At 36.0% G+C, this 16,893-nt stretch overlaps 2 protein-coding genes and 1 long non-coding RNA gene across 7 annotated transcripts; all 3 read right to left on the bottom strand.

Annotated features, from left to right (window-relative positions):
- Positions 1 to 1,202: 1,202 nt before the first annotated feature.
- On the bottom strand, positions 1,203 to 12,904 carry LOC310718422 (class I histocompatibility antigen, Gogo-C*0202 alpha chain-like). Of its 3 annotated transcripts, none has more exons than XM_083527244.1 (7): positions 12,829 to 12,904; positions 12,657 to 12,755; positions 10,826 to 11,092; positions 9,933 to 10,127; positions 9,555 to 9,836; positions 9,362 to 9,478; positions 8,303 to 9,245 (listed from the first exon to the last, which is right to left on the bottom strand). In XM_083527244.1, exons 2-7 carry the CDS (start codon positions 12,727 to 12,729, stop codon positions 9,217 to 9,219), a joined length of 963 nt encoding a protein of 320 aa, XP_083383370.1. In that variant the 5' UTR covers positions 12,730 to 12,755; positions 12,829 to 12,904; the 3' UTR covers positions 8,303 to 9,216. The 3 variants fall into 3 exon arrangements, with proteins under 3 accessions (XP_083383372.1, XP_083383370.1, XP_083383371.1); XM_083527245.1 differs by having other exon boundaries at positions 8,303 to 9,053; positions 9,208 to 9,245; positions 12,657 to 12,865; XM_083527246.1 differs by lacking the exons at positions 8,303 to 9,245; positions 9,362 to 9,478 and adding an exon at positions 1,203 to 1,607 and having other exon boundaries at positions 12,657 to 12,866.
- On the bottom strand, positions 3,327 to 7,536 carry LOC310718433 (uncharacterized protein). 3 transcript variants are annotated; one of them, XM_083527268.1, is made up of 5 exons: positions 6,631 to 7,536; positions 5,963 to 6,088; positions 5,760 to 5,876; positions 5,644 to 5,666; positions 3,327 to 3,724 (listed from the first exon to the last, which is right to left on the bottom strand). In XM_083527268.1, the coding sequence occupies exons 1-5, from the start codon at positions 6,653 to 6,655 to the stop codon at positions 3,641 to 3,643; spliced, it is 375 nt and encodes a 124-aa protein (XP_083383394.1). In that variant the 5' UTR covers positions 6,656 to 7,536; the 3' UTR covers positions 3,327 to 3,640. The 3 variants fall into 3 exon arrangements, with proteins under 3 accessions (XP_083383394.1, XP_083383393.1, XP_083383392.1); XM_083527267.1 differs by having other exon boundaries at positions 5,963 to 6,106; positions 6,631 to 7,534; XM_083527266.1 differs by having other exon boundaries at positions 5,963 to 6,364; positions 6,631 to 7,098.
- Positions 12,905 to 16,223: 3,319 nt separating the features above from the next.
- Positions 16,224 to 16,886, bottom strand: LOC310718461. The gene is made up of 3 exons (XR_014531165.1): positions 16,832 to 16,886; positions 16,630 to 16,656; positions 16,224 to 16,467 (listed from the first exon to the last, which is right to left on the bottom strand). It is a non-coding gene; the product is annotated as an uncharacterized lncRNA (long non-coding RNA).
- Between the last annotated feature and the right edge of the window lie 7 nt (positions 16,887 to 16,893).

The raw sequence follows: 16,893 nt of genomic DNA, 5'->3' as shown, positions 1-16,893 counted from the left end.
CAATATTCCAATAGAATGACAGTCCTAATATTAATATCATGTGACCACCGTGACACTAAAACAGGTAGTAATGACACCTTCTGCATGTCAGACCCCAAACTTCTTTACTTTAACTCGAGTAAAAAAGGACAGTCAGCATTTTTACTGTTAGCAGAGTCATAAAAACATAGATATGTGTAATTAATACTTAAGAGAAGGAAGTGTGCACTTTTATCTTTGTAAGGATCAAACATTCCAAAAGGATCAGACTGCAGGAAAATCTGTCCTGATTTACACAATCAACACTATATGAGGTACAACTTTGACCAATTGTTCATCAAATTCAGCCTAATTTACCACTTTCCTCTCTCTCTCTCTCTCTCTCTCTCTCTCTCTCTCTCTCTCTCTCTCTCTCTCTCTCTCTCTCTCTATTTTATTTATATTTATATATATACAAATTAAATGAGTTTTATTTCACGTTTATAATAATAATAATAATAATAATAATAATAATAATAGTAATAATAATAAATCCGGTGGTTTTCCTGATCCAATCACAGCGGTTCAGGAAGTGTGACGTGCTGCAGGAACAACATGTGGGAATGAAAAACTCCTGTTCTGTGTGTGAAATCTGGTGCAGGAGCCCCAAAGATTGTAATATTTCTTATTTATGGAACAGAAACAAACACAGAGGGACAATCAGAGTTTTAGGAGCTTTAACCAAAGCAGAAAGAGAGGAAATGTATTGAGCAGACACGAGGAGCAGGACTGGGTTTCTGCACAAACACAACACAAAATCTCCTACAGATCTCAATTTATATTCTCAATAAAGTAGATAAGAGAATTACAATTTACTTCATGGCTCCTAAAATTACACACGAGTTTCAATCTCCATGTGTGTAGAATTAATATAGAATTACAGTTGAGCTGCTGATCAGCAAAATCCACTTTGGTTTTGTAAAGAAACAAATTCAGAGGAAAAGTTCATTATTTTTAATGTTTTTTTATTTACATATCAGTGTATAAGAAACATTTTCACCTAAAATAAATTACTTATGAAATAGTTTTGAGATGAAAAAAAAATGGAGGGAAAAAGAGAAAAGAAAAAATTCCTTTTTACAGTGCTGAAATGTACATATGAGACGTAAACTTTTCTTCTCTTTCCAGTTCATAAGTATAATTTAAGGAGAGAAACTTGGGGGAGGAAATGAAAGAGCAATAAATTAAATAAATTGTACAGTGTGATTCTCTTAAGCAGCATGTACCAGATGGCGATTTTTTTTAAAATCAGAGCTGGTCTTCGGTTCCCACTTGAAAGACCTGAGAGATTGCGGTTGCAGGAAACAGAAGCAGTTGACAGTGTCAGCAGCAGAGTTACGCTGTATGGCGATGGAGGGTGGTGCTGGGGTCTTCATCAAAGCAGGACTTGTGCACTAATTTAAACTGGAATGGTTTCGAAATCTCGGCGTCTGATGTGTGTAGTCAGACACTTGAAGAAACTGCTGTTTTTGAATTAAGTTTTTCCCTCATGTAGGACAAAAATAAAGCAACAATAAAAACTATAACTAAAACCAGGACTGTAGCGATGATGATATTTCTTGCATGTGCTCCTCCATCTGATCCTCCACCTGCTCCTCCACCTGCTAAATCATCACAGAGACTTTATTATCTACTGCATCAATAAATCAGCTTTGATTCTGTAAATGTGTAGTTGTATAGAAACCCTCTCAGAACTAGACTGATAGACGAGACATTAGACAGTATAAAGTTCTAAACGGGGTTATTTAGGTGGAGATTCAGCGATCACTTCTTATCACTGTGGTTGTTATGGAAACTGTAGTATTTGATGTGCGTGTTATTTTATTGTGCAACACTGATAAAGGATCAGATTCAAGTGTTAAACTCTGTTTCATAGAAGAGCTACAAGAAGGCAAATGTAAAACGGTGTGTTTTTAAGTGTGTGTGTGTGTGTGTGTGTGTTGTAGTGAAGGAGCGTGTTATTGCACTTCTGGCTAAGAGAGTTTATAATATAACAGGCAAACGTGTGTGAATACTACATTCATGAAGAAACAAGAAAAAAAAAGTTCCTACTGGAATTCAGTTCAAGTTGTTCTGAAGAGCAGCTCTGTGCAGGTTTATATTCATGTGTGAGTTTGTATGTACAAACCCGATTCCAAACAAGTTGTGGATAAAACCAGAATGCAATGATGTGGAAGTTTCACATTTCAATATTTTATTCAGAATACAACATAGATCACATATCAAATGTTTAAACAGAGATGTCTCATTTAAAGGGAAAAATAAGTTTATTTTAAATTTCATGGCATCAACACATCTAAAAAAAAAGTTTGGGACAAGGCCATGTTTACCACCGTGTGGCGTCCCCTCTTCTTTTTAACAGTCTGTACACGTCTGGGGACTGAGGAGACAAGCTGCTCAAGTTTAGGAACATCTTCCACATTATGATGCGCCAGATGTTTTCTTTGGGTGAAAGATCTGGACTGCAGTCTGGCTATTTCAGTACCCGGATCCTTCTTCTACGCAGCATGATGTAATTGGTTCATTATTACAACAATCTTATTATAAAATTATTACCAAACAATATCATCTTTCTCAATCTCACAGAGTATAACTGTGATTGATTCAATCTGTTCTTTCCAAACCTTCATACATCACTAGTTTTAGACCAAACTCAGTAAACACATTATTAATAAAACATACTATGTACAGACAAACACATTAATCCAGAATATAAATGAAACTTTTACACAGCGTGTGAAGGAAGCAAGCGGAAATTTTGAAAATGACAACAAAAGGCATTTGCATAACGCCTACAAAAACGACAAAGGTCGAAAGGTTTTCAGTCCATCAGCCATTTCCTGTCACTGTGCAGCGTTTACCACTGGTGTATCTTTTCCGGTCTCTCTCACACCACAGATGTTGACTAGATTCTGAAGTTCACATTGAGCAGGCAGAAGGAAACATGAAGACGTGGATGAAACAGAGGGATGTGAAAATGACTGGTCAGTGATGTGAACATGACTGAAAACACACACATTCCTGATCACCTGATCATCATCTTTTCTCTGCTTGTGTTCTATATGCATGTTCCTCCTGCCAAATCTCATGGATTTGTGTTGCAGTGTCTGAGTGGATAAAGTAGAACTTAAATTAACTGTAGAAAATGAAAATAAATATTTATTCCGGTTCAGTTTTTTTCTCATATTTAAATTCAGAGAAAAAAAATCATTCCATGTATAAACTAAAAAGGAAAAAGTTGAATTTTTGTATCCACATCTTCCAGATTTTGGCAGATTTCCTTGTAGTCGCAGCTTCAGACACACCAGTGTTTTTTAAAATTATTTTATTTATACTCGTTCACCACAAGCACCACGTAATTGTATTGTACGCTTCCTGTTCATAATTATTACACAATACAATGACAGACTTTACCACCAACATGCTCAGAAACATAACAATATTTTTTTATGATTCTTGAACTTTCTTAACCTATTTGCTCAGTTGTAGAAACAGAAAAAAGACTGTAAGATTTGGTTTGAAATATAATTTAGATTAAACTAAACAAAAACAACAACAACAACAACAACAACAACAACAACAACAAAAAACAGCTCCTTTTCCATTTCCTGCATTCGGCCATCTACACTAAATTCTGGTATTCAACACAAGTGTACAGATCATCCTCTTGTTTTGTCCTCTTGTCTCGCTGCACACTGAGCTTCTCCTGCCGTAAAAGAGGAAACAGCGACAAATGATAAAACAACAAATCATCAACAAGTAACATGCTTCTGCTAGATGTACTTCTAATTAGGGTGGATAAGTTGGGTTGATTTGAACTGCTTCCTGTTTTAGGAATCATAAAATAAAAAAACGTGTCAGTATCTTAGTATAACATTAGCTTATTTTCAAACTGTTACAGCACCCAGTTCTCTCCACATTTTTCTAGTCTTCTTCCCCTTTATTTTAAATGACTCATCTAATTTCCTTTCTCTACACAGAATTGTGGCAGGTGCGCAAACTTTTTATTAAGTGACAACTAAAGAAGAGATGACCCAGTTGCTGCTCTCAGAAAGTTATAAGGGACTGTTGTTCCACATGACGCATCATAATCTCATGGCTTGGCATACATTAGATAGAAATAGAACCAGAAAAAATCAGATAGCTTTCAGTGAGAGACATAAAATATAGGACCATCTAGAAAGACTGCTTGGCCAGCAAGTAGGTGGTCCTTGCCCTCCGATACTACAAACACGATTCCAAAAATTTGGGACACTGTACAAATCGTGAATAAAAAAGGAATGCAATAATTTACAAATCTCATAAACGTATATTTTATTCACAATAGAATATAGATAACATATCAAATGTTGAGAGTGAGACATTTTGAAATGTTACGCCAAATATTGGCTCATTTTGGATTTCATGAGAGCTACACATTCCAAAAAAGTTGGGACAGGTAGCAATAAGAGGCCGGAAAAGTTAAATGCACATATAAGGAAAAGCTGGAGAACAAATTTGCAACTTATTAGATCAATTGGCAACATGATTGGGTATAAAAAGAGCCTCTCAGAGTGGCAGTGTCTTTTAGAGGTCAAGATGGGCAGAGGATCACCAATTCCCCCAATGCTGCGGTGAAAAATAGTGGAGCAATATCAGAAAGGAGTTTCTCAGAGAAAAATTGCAAAGAGTTTAAAGTTATCATCATCTACAGGGCATAATATCATCCAAACATTTAGAGAATTCAGGCCCTTAGATGGCACTGCATCACATACAGGAATGCTGTAGTAATGGAAATCACAACATCGGCTCAGGAATACTTTCAGAAAACATTGTCGGTGAACACAATCCACCGTGCCATTCACCCTTTCCGACTAAAACTCTATAGCTCAAAAAAGAAGCCGTATCTAAACATGATCCAGAAGCGCAGGCGTTTTCTCAGGGCCAAGGCTCATTTAAAATGGACTGTGGCAAAGTGGAAAACTGTTCTGTGGTCAGAAAAATCAAAATTAGAAGTTTTTTTAGGAAAACTGGGACGCCATGTCATCCGGACTAAAGAGGATAAGGACAACCCAAGATGTTCTCAGCGCTCAGTTCAGAAGCCTGCATCCCTGATATTATGGGGTTGCATGAATGCGTGTGGCATGGGCAGCTAACACATCTGGAACGGCACCATCAATGCTGAAAGGTATATCCAAGTTCTAGAACAACATATGCTCCCATCCAGCTGTCATCTCTTTCAGGGAAGACCTTGTATTTTCCAATATGACAATGCAAGACCACATACTGCATCAATTACAACATAATGGCTGTGTAGAAGAAGGATCCGGGTACTGTAATAGCCAGTCTGCAGTACCAGGATCCTTCTTCTACACAGCCATGATGTTGTAATTGATGCAGTATGTGGTCTGGCATTGTCATGTTGGAAAATGCAAGGTCTTCCCTGAAAGAGACGACGACGAAAGAGACTAGCCTTTTACCCTCTTGCTCTCCACCACTGGATCTAGAGGAGATGCTTGAAGTGGTAGGTAACATGGAGTGATTCTTAAAGGTTTTCCTGTTTTCTGTTTGGATAAGAATATATACTAACTAGATAAAGACTCCCTGTATACCCTACACACCCCCACATGCACATCGCAGACTTACCTCTATATCTTGTGCCACAGAACCTGAAATAAAACATCAGAGAGTTTTTGTGAGCATTCCTTTTTTTATTTCCTGTTCCTGTACATTATTTGTATCGTATGATTTTGATTCAGTACCTCTGAGTGTCCTTTGTTTATGAATAATGAAGATCATGACACAGAGAGTAATCGTAATCACATTTATTACCCCGGAGATGACGGTAAGCATCATGAACGCAGCAGAGAAGACAGCATCTTGACGTTAAAAGACGTTAAAAAGCATCGTATTGTTAAAAACGCCATGATTTATTGCTTTGTAAATGTAAAAAAGCTTCACAAACCTTTTGGAGCGCCGAGGACCGACAATGTTTCATTTCTGTCTGAAACAGCATCTTCTTTCACGTAAATGTAGCTGGAGTTACTAAATACGATTGCGTCCAACTCAATGTAGCTGCAGTAATACAGGCCTGTATCAGAGACATCAACTGTAGAGATCGTAAGAGACGTGTTCTTTTTGTGTACAGACATCTTGAAGTGCTCGGTTTTGGGGAAAAAGTAGCAATCCTGCGTTTGGCCAGATATTGTAAACTGTTTGCACCCGACGAGAAGCGGCGCTGACTTAAGTACATGTTTAAACCAGAAGATGTAATTGGCACGATACAGGTTATGGTGGCACCAAATAGTTACTTTACCTCCAGGTTCTGCCTCCAGCACGGAAGAACCGAGAGTCTCTGAGAGCAAAGCTGCAAGCGGTGAAACAATCATCTCATTTAGAACATAGTACAGTATAGTCAGAACTCTATAATAGTGTCACAATCTCAGAAAACTCATGTTGCCATCCCAAGCTACAGAGGAATCCACATAGATGTGAATTCTTTGTTATATAAATAAAATATATTGGAAATTTGGATGAAATTTGACACATTTGTTGGAAAGACAAAGCACATTTAACCATTTTCTACAAATCTTGCACAAGATTTGTAATAATTGAACAATAAGTAATACTTACTCATGGTACAGAGAAGCACCAACATTGTCGCGAATGAATCCGTTTCTCTACTGCATCAGGTGAGAGAAGAAAAAGGAAATGTCTCTTTGGTAAATGTGTGAAAGGGGTGTGTTTAAAAGCAACATCGTCTACAGCGACAACAACTAAAAGGGAAGCCTCGATCCCAGAGATTTTTCATTCCTTATAAAACTTAATGTCATTCATCTTTATGATCAAAACCTTTAGATTATGAAATGGGATCAAACACATAAACTAGTGTTTTAGACGATAAATCAAACGTAACTATAATCCGCGGTTTCATGTCGCTTTTCAAAGAATGCTGGTTGTGTCTGCTTACTTTCGAACCAGAGCAGGCATTTCAAATAAAAACGAATCAATGAGTGTTAGACAAAAGAGTGTAGTGGACAGTCAAAATGGTGGTCGTATGGTTTTAGTGCAGCAAAGGTGCTTTGAGTGGTGGTCCGATGGCACCTGAAACCATGGTAACAGTGGTTTTCTCTGTCAGTAGCAGTATATATAAAAAAGTGAGTTTCAGGTCTGTGGTTAGAATAAGCAAGACACACTTCCTCTGAAATGGACATTCCCTGCAGGGGGGTTTAAACTCACTGTGTGGTTTGTGACAAGTCAGTTGTACGCACGTAGCTTAAGCAAGGCGCACACTGTGTAGCCTTTTCATCAGTTGCTTGTCATATTGTAAGAACATGATTCCAGTTCCACACTGTAGGGTCTCAGTTGTCATAATGTCAGCAAAACTGGTGCACGCAAGAAAAAGGCTCGTCTAAAGTCACGTCTTAAATCCGTGACACTTTCAGACCGGCCTTCTCTCGCTAATGGTAGCTAGCAGCAAACATAAACAAACTAGCATTCATTTTGTTCATGCCTTGAGAATAAAAATGTCACACAAACACTAATTTTCACTTCATATCTCATTTAGTTTCTCTTTTTGCTCTGCTGTACCCCTGACTTGTTTTCACATTTTGGAGGTGATTTGAAGATGTCATGCTAACTGCTTTCGGTTCTTGTTTTGTCGGTGGTTGTGGGAGAAGTCACAATGCAGGAAAGACTCAGAATTTCATCAGAGGGAAAAAAAATCATAGCTAAAATGATAACTTTCATAAAAGAGAAATTGGATTCCAACAAGCATGGATGTTCCCGCTAAGCTTTATTTTTGAATACTATACAGTATGTTTTCCCCCACATTGCGGAGAGTACAATAAAGAGTTAAGCTTAAGATGAGAATCAGTCAGGCAGGATCTGATTTTATATTGTATTATATTATATTCCAAGTATTTTTCTTTACTGAAAGGTGTAGTCTGGGAAAATAGTGTATTTTTGAATATAAAGAATAATCATGAGGTTAAAAGTAGAGAGGGATTCATACATTTAAGATCAGGGAGAAGGATCTAAGACTTCACCTTCGCCAGGCGAACTCAGATACCAGAACAATTGGAGAAAAGAACTGATCAACAGTTACAGTTAAAAATGTCCCTGGAGATTGGAGACATGTTTGAGTGCATTAAATGATACTGTTTTGTGAATTATACTTGGTTTTCCTCCTTCTTTACTGTTGAAGCGCATTAGCGGTTTACCTACTTTTTTGACAGTTATTATACCATTTACTATATGATAATGGAATGGAATATGCAGTGGAATTAAAATGAAGTAAAAGATCAACAGGCAGAACCAAAACAATTTTTATTGTTCAAACAAACATCCAGATTTCTCCATTACAGCTGGAAATTCATGGTATGCATAACAGAATATGTCAGTCAGCCTTCCATTAATCAAATGTGACAACATTTATCTCTATTTTCTTTCTTCAACTTGCATGAATAAAACTTCCTACCAGTGTGTTTTAGTGTAGAATTTGTCAGTGGACAAGTATTAAGTGCATTACAAGTAGAAAGACTCCCAAAAATATCGAAAAGTTTTTTAACATAAAAAAAAAAACGTAAAATTTTCGCTTAATAAACAATTTGAATTTTCAAAATGTAAGAGAGAGAGAGAGAGAGAGAGAGAGAGAGAGAGAGAGAGAGAGAGAGAGAGAAAATGGCATTAAATGAAGCTACCTTTTTCACTACCTTCCAAGATTTTCACAGATTCTTAAGTTTGTCTTGCGAGATACAAGAGTTTTGTTCTGTTTGCAAAGTTTTAAAAGAGTTCTCAGATTTTGTCCTTCTGCCCTGGTATTCGTTCAGGATGGAAAGTCTTTGAAAACCAGCCACACGCTATGTTTCCTGAGCTTTATAAGGGCAGACAGACTCCTAAATCAGGGCGGAAATATTGTCTCCAATACTAATTCAATGTTTAGTACATTGGGAAACAGCAGTTAGTCAATAAAGATGGATTTAAAGCTTCAGTGACGGCATGGTTTTAGCGGTTCATCTCGTTGTTAGTCAAACTGAAAGCTGATGATTCGTTACCTCAAGGATTATTAATAGTTATATAGAGATTACTAATAGTCCTGTTATGCATATATTTTGAAAATCTCTATATATTGTGTAATGTACATTTTGTTATTTTGTATTAGGGATATAAAATACTAATTAGATACACTTCTCCATCACAAACCGTTACCTTGTTCTGCTAAGGGTTTAGTCGTAGCATCTCCATCGCTGTAAAATAATAACACACAGCTATTATGAAAACTGTGTACTGTTATTAACCCACACAAACGTCATTTTATGTCAATCTTAAATTATTCAAACACATCTAAATCTGAAAACTTCACCTGTCCCCATGCTGTTCTTAACCCTTCTCCAGATGAAATATCCACAGAATAAAACCAACAAAATGACAAAAAAGACAACAGGATAGACAGCGTTCACTGCTCCAGCTGATCCTAGACCTGTTCAATTAAAAACTGTATTATCCACTGCATTAACTAATCAGATTCACTCTGTAATTCTGTAGCATATCAGGACCTTTTGGTACTTCGAGCACCATCTCCTTCTCCAAGCTGCTGTGCTCAATCACACAGGTGTAGGTGTGTTTCTGCAGCTCCTCAGCTGAGACTTTCAGAATGCTCCTCTTCTGGAAGCTTCCATCCTCGTTGGGTAACGTCTGTCCGAGATCCACGTCCTCGTGTACGTCCGTTCCGTCCTTCTCCCAAGAGCTAATTAGATCTTTGGGGAAGAAACCTGTAGTATGACACACCACTTGTGGAGAAGACGTGTTTTTCTGGAAGACAGACGCCGTAGGACGAACTGCAGAGACACACGGAGACACCAGTCTATGTATGCATTTATAAATGGGAAGAAATAGAAATGTGTGAAAGTAAGAAAAAACAACACACACTTTACCTTTCCTCTTCAGAGCTTCGCTGCATGAAAACACTAAGTTCTTTAACTGATCAATACAATTATCGTTGTTTAAGGAAACAGTCAACCAATTAGCGTCATTTTGTACATTTTCTCCGTCATAACCAAATTTAGATTCCAGTGTAGACATGTCGTCGTTAAGTGTACAGCTGTGTATGACTTGTAGTGTGTGATCTCCTGCACACACACACACACACACACACACACACACACACACACACACACACACACACACACACACACACACACACACACAGAAAGAGGTTTCCATTACTCTGCTTTTTTGAATTAGAGGGATAGTAAGTAAACAGGAAGTTGTTTGAACATGCTGCAAGGTTTCCTTTCCCTTAATTTCATTTCCAAACTATGCCCTTGACAGGAAGAGTAAACAACATGGATTGTCTTAATATAGTGGCATGTGAAGGGATTTTTAGGTAGCAGCAAAGATCTCAAAGATTATGTAGCAGGACAAAATGGCCATTTGAGCTCGTCTGAAGACGTCACTCGACCACTTGCAGTTGCACTTGGCCTCAGTCTAGTTTGTTATTCATTTTTATTAGTTGTTATGTTGTTTCTTTGTTGGTCCAGCCTTTCAGCGACAGATTCTTTGACGAAAATATGTTCGATAATAATACCAAAAGCATTTTTGTCCAATTTTATAGATATAAAACACGGCACATCCAAAAAAGTGTAGTGAAATCCAACAAAGAAAAAACATTTCGACTGAATTGCCTTCCATTAAAGAGAACAGTTAAACGTCTTCACGTGGGCCTTTATCTCTGGGTTGTATTTAATACATTTACATTTGATCTGTTGAACAGAATTTGCATACATTTACATTTGAAAAATGCTCTTCGAGTGTGTTTCACTTTTACCATCAGGTTTATTGTGCCTCTGCATTAATGCTGTCATGAGGTTTTGGCAATCTCTTTGTTCACTCTGATGTTTCTGAGTCTCTGTTGTCCAGAAGTCCGGAGTAAAAGCTTTGCACGTATTTATCCACTCTGTCTTTGGGACTGCCTTGCTGATGTTGCTATCATAGTAAATGAACTGCTCGCCATCCACCAGACCAACAGCTGTGAAATTTGGGAAAGGTATTCCCGCCGTGAAGGACGTGTAGAGGTACTGCAGACTGTGTGTTTCTGTAAAAGTGGAAATTTCTTTTTTTTTACTCATTACATATATATAGAGTCAAATTATAAAGTTGCATAAAATAAGACAAACAAAAAAATAGTTGTGAAGAACTTCCTGTCACCATCTCTTCACATTGATGGTAGACCAGAAGTCACTAGGACAATCATCGCTTCTTCAGAAGGAAAAACTAGTGCTAAATGTACTACAGGGGCTACTCTATTGATGTCATAGAATGGGAAGATCTACACCAGTAGAAAATTTGTGGATGAAGATCTGAAGATCAAGATTTACAGTGGAAAGTCTGAATGGGCAGATGGTCCAGTGCCCCACCAAAATATTATTTCACTTGAAAACATACCTCTGGATAAACAAACAAAGAACAGTGGTGGGTTGTTGAGTAGAACATGTTTAGGGTGTGGTACTGTTCATCAGAATTTTGTAGGGTGTGGTAGAGTTTAAAAAAATGTATAGGGTGTGTTACAGCAAAAAGTCTTGGTTGTCTGGTTGTGCTAATGCTGTTGTTTTATTCTTCAACATGGGGACAGGGGGATGTGTGGTGTAATGATGGTGTGTGTGATTTAAAGATTAAAAAAAAAAAAAGTGTGTCTAGTTTCATCCCACAGCTGAACTTTGCTGTGCTGTGCATGCTTGAACATGTTAATGCAGCAGTTAGATGTTTAGAAGTGTTGGTGTGAAGCCACTGTTAGGAAGTGGATCAAATCAGGCACATTTTCTCAAAGTTAACTGTGGGCATAATTTTGTGGGAAATTTGATTAGGTCATGATGAAATGGAAACCTCAGATAATCACAAGGTTTTCCGAGGTCTCGTGGATCTTGTTGCTTCCTTTGGCCAACAGCCGGCCAAGTTCGTAAACGAATAAATCACTGTTAAATTAGTGAAAGCGTATAGCATTTAGTTTAGCGCTCTTGCATGTAAATAAATATGAATATGCACATTTTCTTCATTCAAGGAAGGGAAACAACTGCAACAGAACAATCAATGAAAGATAAACCACAATAATAATAAAAGAAATAATTAAATAAGTAGTTTTTTTTGTGTAATTTATTAAATAACCAACTAAAACTAACCAACTCAACCAACTCTCTCATGGTTACTTAAAAAATTCAATATTTTTTTTTTAGATAAGTCAATATTGATATGAATAAATATTAAACTCATTTGTTTAAAATATCGCAGGTAGCATTGATATTTTAGTGTGACATTTGATCTTCTCAATACAACACTAGTATTAAATGTACTTTATGATTGAATCCTCCATCCAAATTAAAGTCAAGGCTACCAGTTTGGGGTCGAAGCCGCCATCTTATACATTGTAATATATATTATTATTACGAGGTACAAATGTTCAATTTTATAACATTTTAAAAAATCAGCTGAATTATATATAAAAATGTACACAAATATATGTATGTAATCATTGAGTAAAAATTTGGGTCAAACACTTCTATTAAATCTCAAATGTCATTATTTTAGTCTATTGTCAATCCTGACAAACTTTTAACATATAATATCATTTTCTATTTAATAGACAGTTTTCCTTCTAAACTCACCTGCCAATGAAAGATGAACAGAAATGGTGAGGAAAAGAAGAACGTTAAATATTTTAACACTGGCGTCCTCCATACTCCAGTCCCAACTTTAGAAAAAAACTGTCAAAAGTTAAAATAAAATAGTCATAAATACACTTTAAAATTAAAATTCTTTAAAAAGTCAGTAACACACCAAGAAGAACCCGAGCAAGTGGTTAAGAGCTCAGCGACTTTCAATAGTTATAGCATTAGGAGGTCTCTAAAGCTATTACATCATAACTGGTCTGCTGATGTTTGGTCTGCTTTCTGTTTTTCTGCTTTTCTTTCTACTTCCACTTTCTTTTTAGGCCAAAATAAAGTGTTGAAAGTACACACATACATATAACTCAATAATGCAATGAATCAGGTTCTGTTCTTTTGGGCAAAAAAACACAAGGAGGAAAATATTCATTCATTCACTCATTTTCTCCCGCTTATCCGTAATTCGGGTCGCGGGGGCAGCAGTCTAAGCAGGCCCCCACCTTCGACTGCTGCCCAATCCTCACAGCACCGTCCCTTACGGTCCCTCCTGCAGGTGGTGAGCCCACGGGAAGAGGAACATATTATTATATATAAATATCATATAAATCATTTTCGTATTTATCTCAATATTCATTTTTTTTGGATGTCGAAAATTATAATTCTATGCAATACGTAGGAAGTCTTATGTATAATCCATCTTTCTTCATTCAAATACTTAAAGGTTCCACATGTTCAGGTATTTTTCCTTGTGATTTCTTTAACATGAGACTGATATAAGTTGAAATCACATCTTCGCTCAGTACCAATGTGGACCTCCATAATTCTGAAATGGGAAAAGTTTGGCACAACCAATATGTATAAAGTGATCCTTGGAATGAACTTTAAATTTGAGTCTTTCATTTGTTTTCAGAGGTTTTCTGCTTTTACAAAACTACATTTCACTACACTAGAAAAACACATCTATGCTACTTTTCCTCATTTATGAACTAAGTAACAGTAATTATTGATTTGAATAAAACTAATTGCAATTGCTGTGAGGTTCAGGCAGAGTGCACAAATTACACAACTAAAGTGCTGCGTCTATTCTACAATATGTAGCAAAAAATAAAGCAAAAAACAGACACTTCATTAATATTCATATTTATTTCTTGTTCATCAGGCAATTTATACAAATGTTTTTTTTTGACCATATGCTTTGTTAAGAAGCAGTTGATCTGCAACCAATATTTTTATACATATTTTCATAAATACTTTCTGATGAGTGCAAAAGTTTTCCTTCATTGTTTTCAAAGTAAAAAACAAAAAAAGTAAAAAACAAAAAAAACACCAAGTCAATGGAGAATTGAAAATCAGGCAGCAAAAAAAAAACAAAAAACAAAAAACATGGAGCTTTTTCTTTCTTTGCTGTTCACCAAAACAGCAAAACATACCAATTGTTCTTTGTGAAAGGTATTCATCTCTCTATACATTGTCAATCACAAGACCATTCCAGGTGCCTGCTCACTCAAAACTGTGCAGATAAAGGATACTTCAAAGGTGTTATGGAGCCCCGTGACAATAAATATCCAAGAATGGGGACGATAACTTTTGCATTCAACTGGCTATATAATATATATATATATATATATATATATATATATATATATATATATATATATATATATATATATATATATATATGTAATACATAAAATGTTTTATAAAAATATGAAATCTCAAACGCTTTCATTTCCCTTCCAGTAAGCCTGGCTTTACGTAAATAAAAGTAAACAAGAATTAATACATTGTATGGTAAGGTAACGTATTTTTCACATTTCAGATTGTAAAAACACAATAAGTAATTGAAATGACATTAAATAGCTTTAAATACTAGTTACTGGTATTTACACAAAGATACGTTTGAAATACAGGTAGAAATTAAATAAATTCTTGTCTTTAACATTCAAATTTCTGTCTACTGCATCTGTAATTTGTGTTCATTGGTGTCCAGTACACCACACACACACACACACACACACACACACACACACACACACACACACACACACACACACACGCACACACACGCACACACACACGAAAATATCCATACACACACTCACACCACCCTAATACACATCAACCCCCCCACCCGTCCAATCCAACACACACTCCACACACCCTCAATGAAAACCCACCCCCCCACCCACGTATTCCCGCAGTCATTTTGGGAAACAAGTTGTACGTATGCATTTACTGACAGTTAGATTTATTTATTTTTTTAACGGATGCTATTTAAAAACATAGCAATGTTAGTGTTTTTCAGTGACATGGACATGGCGTTTACTCACGAGTGTATCAGCTACCAGTTTTTACACACACTGTAGTAACGTGACTGCAAAAACAATTTCTCAGTACAGATTTTTAAGATCTTTATGGCAGAATCTTTAATGCTTTCCTATTTATTGTATTGTACCGAAAAAAATCATTTTTACTTTTAATTAATTACATTTAATTAAACCGTCCGTGTGGAAACATAGCAAAAGTTCCGTTTTGGTGTCCTGATGACTTACGTCATTTAAAACACAGACAAGAATATTTTGTTTTCATTTAGAACAAATACAAATGTGCGCTTAAGTTGCGATTAATCACGAGTTAACTCATGACGATCATGTGATTAAATATTTGATTTTATTGACAGCATATATATATATATATATATATATATATATATATATATATATATATATATATATATATATATGTATGTATGTATATATATATATATATATATATATATATATATATGTGTGTATATATATATATGTGAATATATATATATATATATATATATATATATATATATATATATATATATATATATATATATGTATATATATATATATATATATATATATATATATATATATATATATATATATATATATATATATATTTATATATACATACATACACACACACACACACACACACACACACACTCACCGGCCACTTTATTAGGTACACCTTACTAGTACCGGGTTGGACCCCCTTTTGCCTTCAGAACTGCCTTAATCCTTCGTGGCATAGATTCAACAAGGTACTGGAAACATTCCTCAGAGATTTTGGTCCATATTGACATGATAGCATCACGCAGTTGCTTTAGATTTGTCGGCTGCACATCCATGATGCGAATCTCCTGTTCCACCACATCCCAAAGGTGCTCTATTGGATTGAGATCTGGTGACTGTGGAGGCCATTTGAGTACAGTGAACTCATTGCCATGTTCAAGAAACCAGTATGAGATGATTTGCGCTTTATGACATGACATGTTATCCTGCTGGAAGTAGCTATCAGAAGATGGGTACACTGTGGTCATAAAGGGATGGACATGGTCAGCAACAATACTCAGGTAGGCTGTGGCGTTGACACGATGCTCAATTGGTACTAATGGGCCCAAAGTGTGCCAAGAAAATATCCCCCTACACCATCACCACCAGCCTGAACCGTTGATACAAGGCAGGATGGATCCATGCTTTCATGTTGTTGACGCCAAATTCTGACCCTACCATCCGGTGAGTGTATATATTAGTCACACATGCAAGTCACAGCCATGTCCATGTTAAATCAATAATTGCATACCTACAGGACCTGCCTAATAAAAGTGACTGCTTTTAGCTCTTAAAGCTGTGTATTTAAAAATGCCACATTCGCTACTGATGCAGTAAACAGATTTCAAGTTTCAATTTGACACTTGTTAAATTGCTTCTGATGAACACTGAAATAACATTCATTAGCTTCAGATCTCAATCTTCGGCTGGAGATCCTCACACTTCAGTGGTTGTTAAAAAACAATAAAAAAAATAAAAGAACAAGAACAAGAAAAGAAACATTAGCATTTCCATGACAAACAAGAAAAGTGCTATTCAATATTAAAGTAATATTAAAACAGAATGATCCTGTATTTCACAGGTAGTATTAGAAGGACACTCACAGATATTGTTTGGATCACGTTCTCTGCCTAAAAGACAGATTATGAACAAACTGTTGTAATAAACAAAACTGATCCACCATCACTATACTCTCCTGATATCAGTTTATACAACTGATCTATACAAATATATATAGATTTTTATGAATATGTAAATATATGTTTTCATTGTTTCTGCTGGACTACATATTTTACTTTTACTAACCAAAGCACTTTTTGTAGATGCCGATGCCGACGCAGATGACACCGATGACGACGACAATGACG

Source organism: Silurus aristotelis (genome assembly GCF_946808225.1).
Source record: "Silurus aristotelis genome assembly, chromosome: 23".
In the NCBI taxonomy this organism is placed as follows: domain Eukaryota; kingdom Metazoa; phylum Chordata; class Actinopteri; order Siluriformes; family Siluridae; genus Silurus; species Silurus aristotelis.
The sequence above is the reverse complement of the archived record's forward strand: the minus strand, read 5'-3'. Positions and strand labels throughout refer to the sequence as shown.

What these genes read in the sequence shown, in the direction of transcription:
- LOC310718433 (XM_083527266.1), bottom strand. Translation starts at nt 6,655, where the DNA reads ATGTTGGTGCTTCTCTGTACCATGA. An exon ending in GGTGCTTCTCTGTACCATGA is followed by an intron (nt 6,365 to 6,630) that starts GTAAGTATTACT and finishes CACCGCTTGCAG; the next exon opens with CTTTGCTCTCAGAGACTCTC. An exon ending in TAAACAAAGGACACTCAGAG is followed by an intron (nt 5,667 to 5,759) that starts GTACTGAATCAA and finishes GTTTTATTTCAG; the next exon opens with GTTCTGTGGCACAAGATATA.
- LOC310718422 (XM_083527244.1), bottom strand. Translation starts at nt 12,729, where the DNA reads ATGGAGGACGCCAGTGTTAAAATATTTAACGTTCTTCTTTTCCTCACC. An exon ending in TGTTCATCTTTCATTGGCAG is followed by an intron (nt 11,093 to 12,656) that starts GTGAGTTTAGAA and finishes CCACTTTTACAG; the next exon opens with AAACACACAGTCTGCAGTAC. An exon ending in GAGGCACAATAAACCTGATG is followed by an intron (nt 10,128 to 10,825) that starts GTAAAAGTGAAA and finishes GTGTGTGTGCAG; the next exon opens with GAGATCACACACTACAAGTC.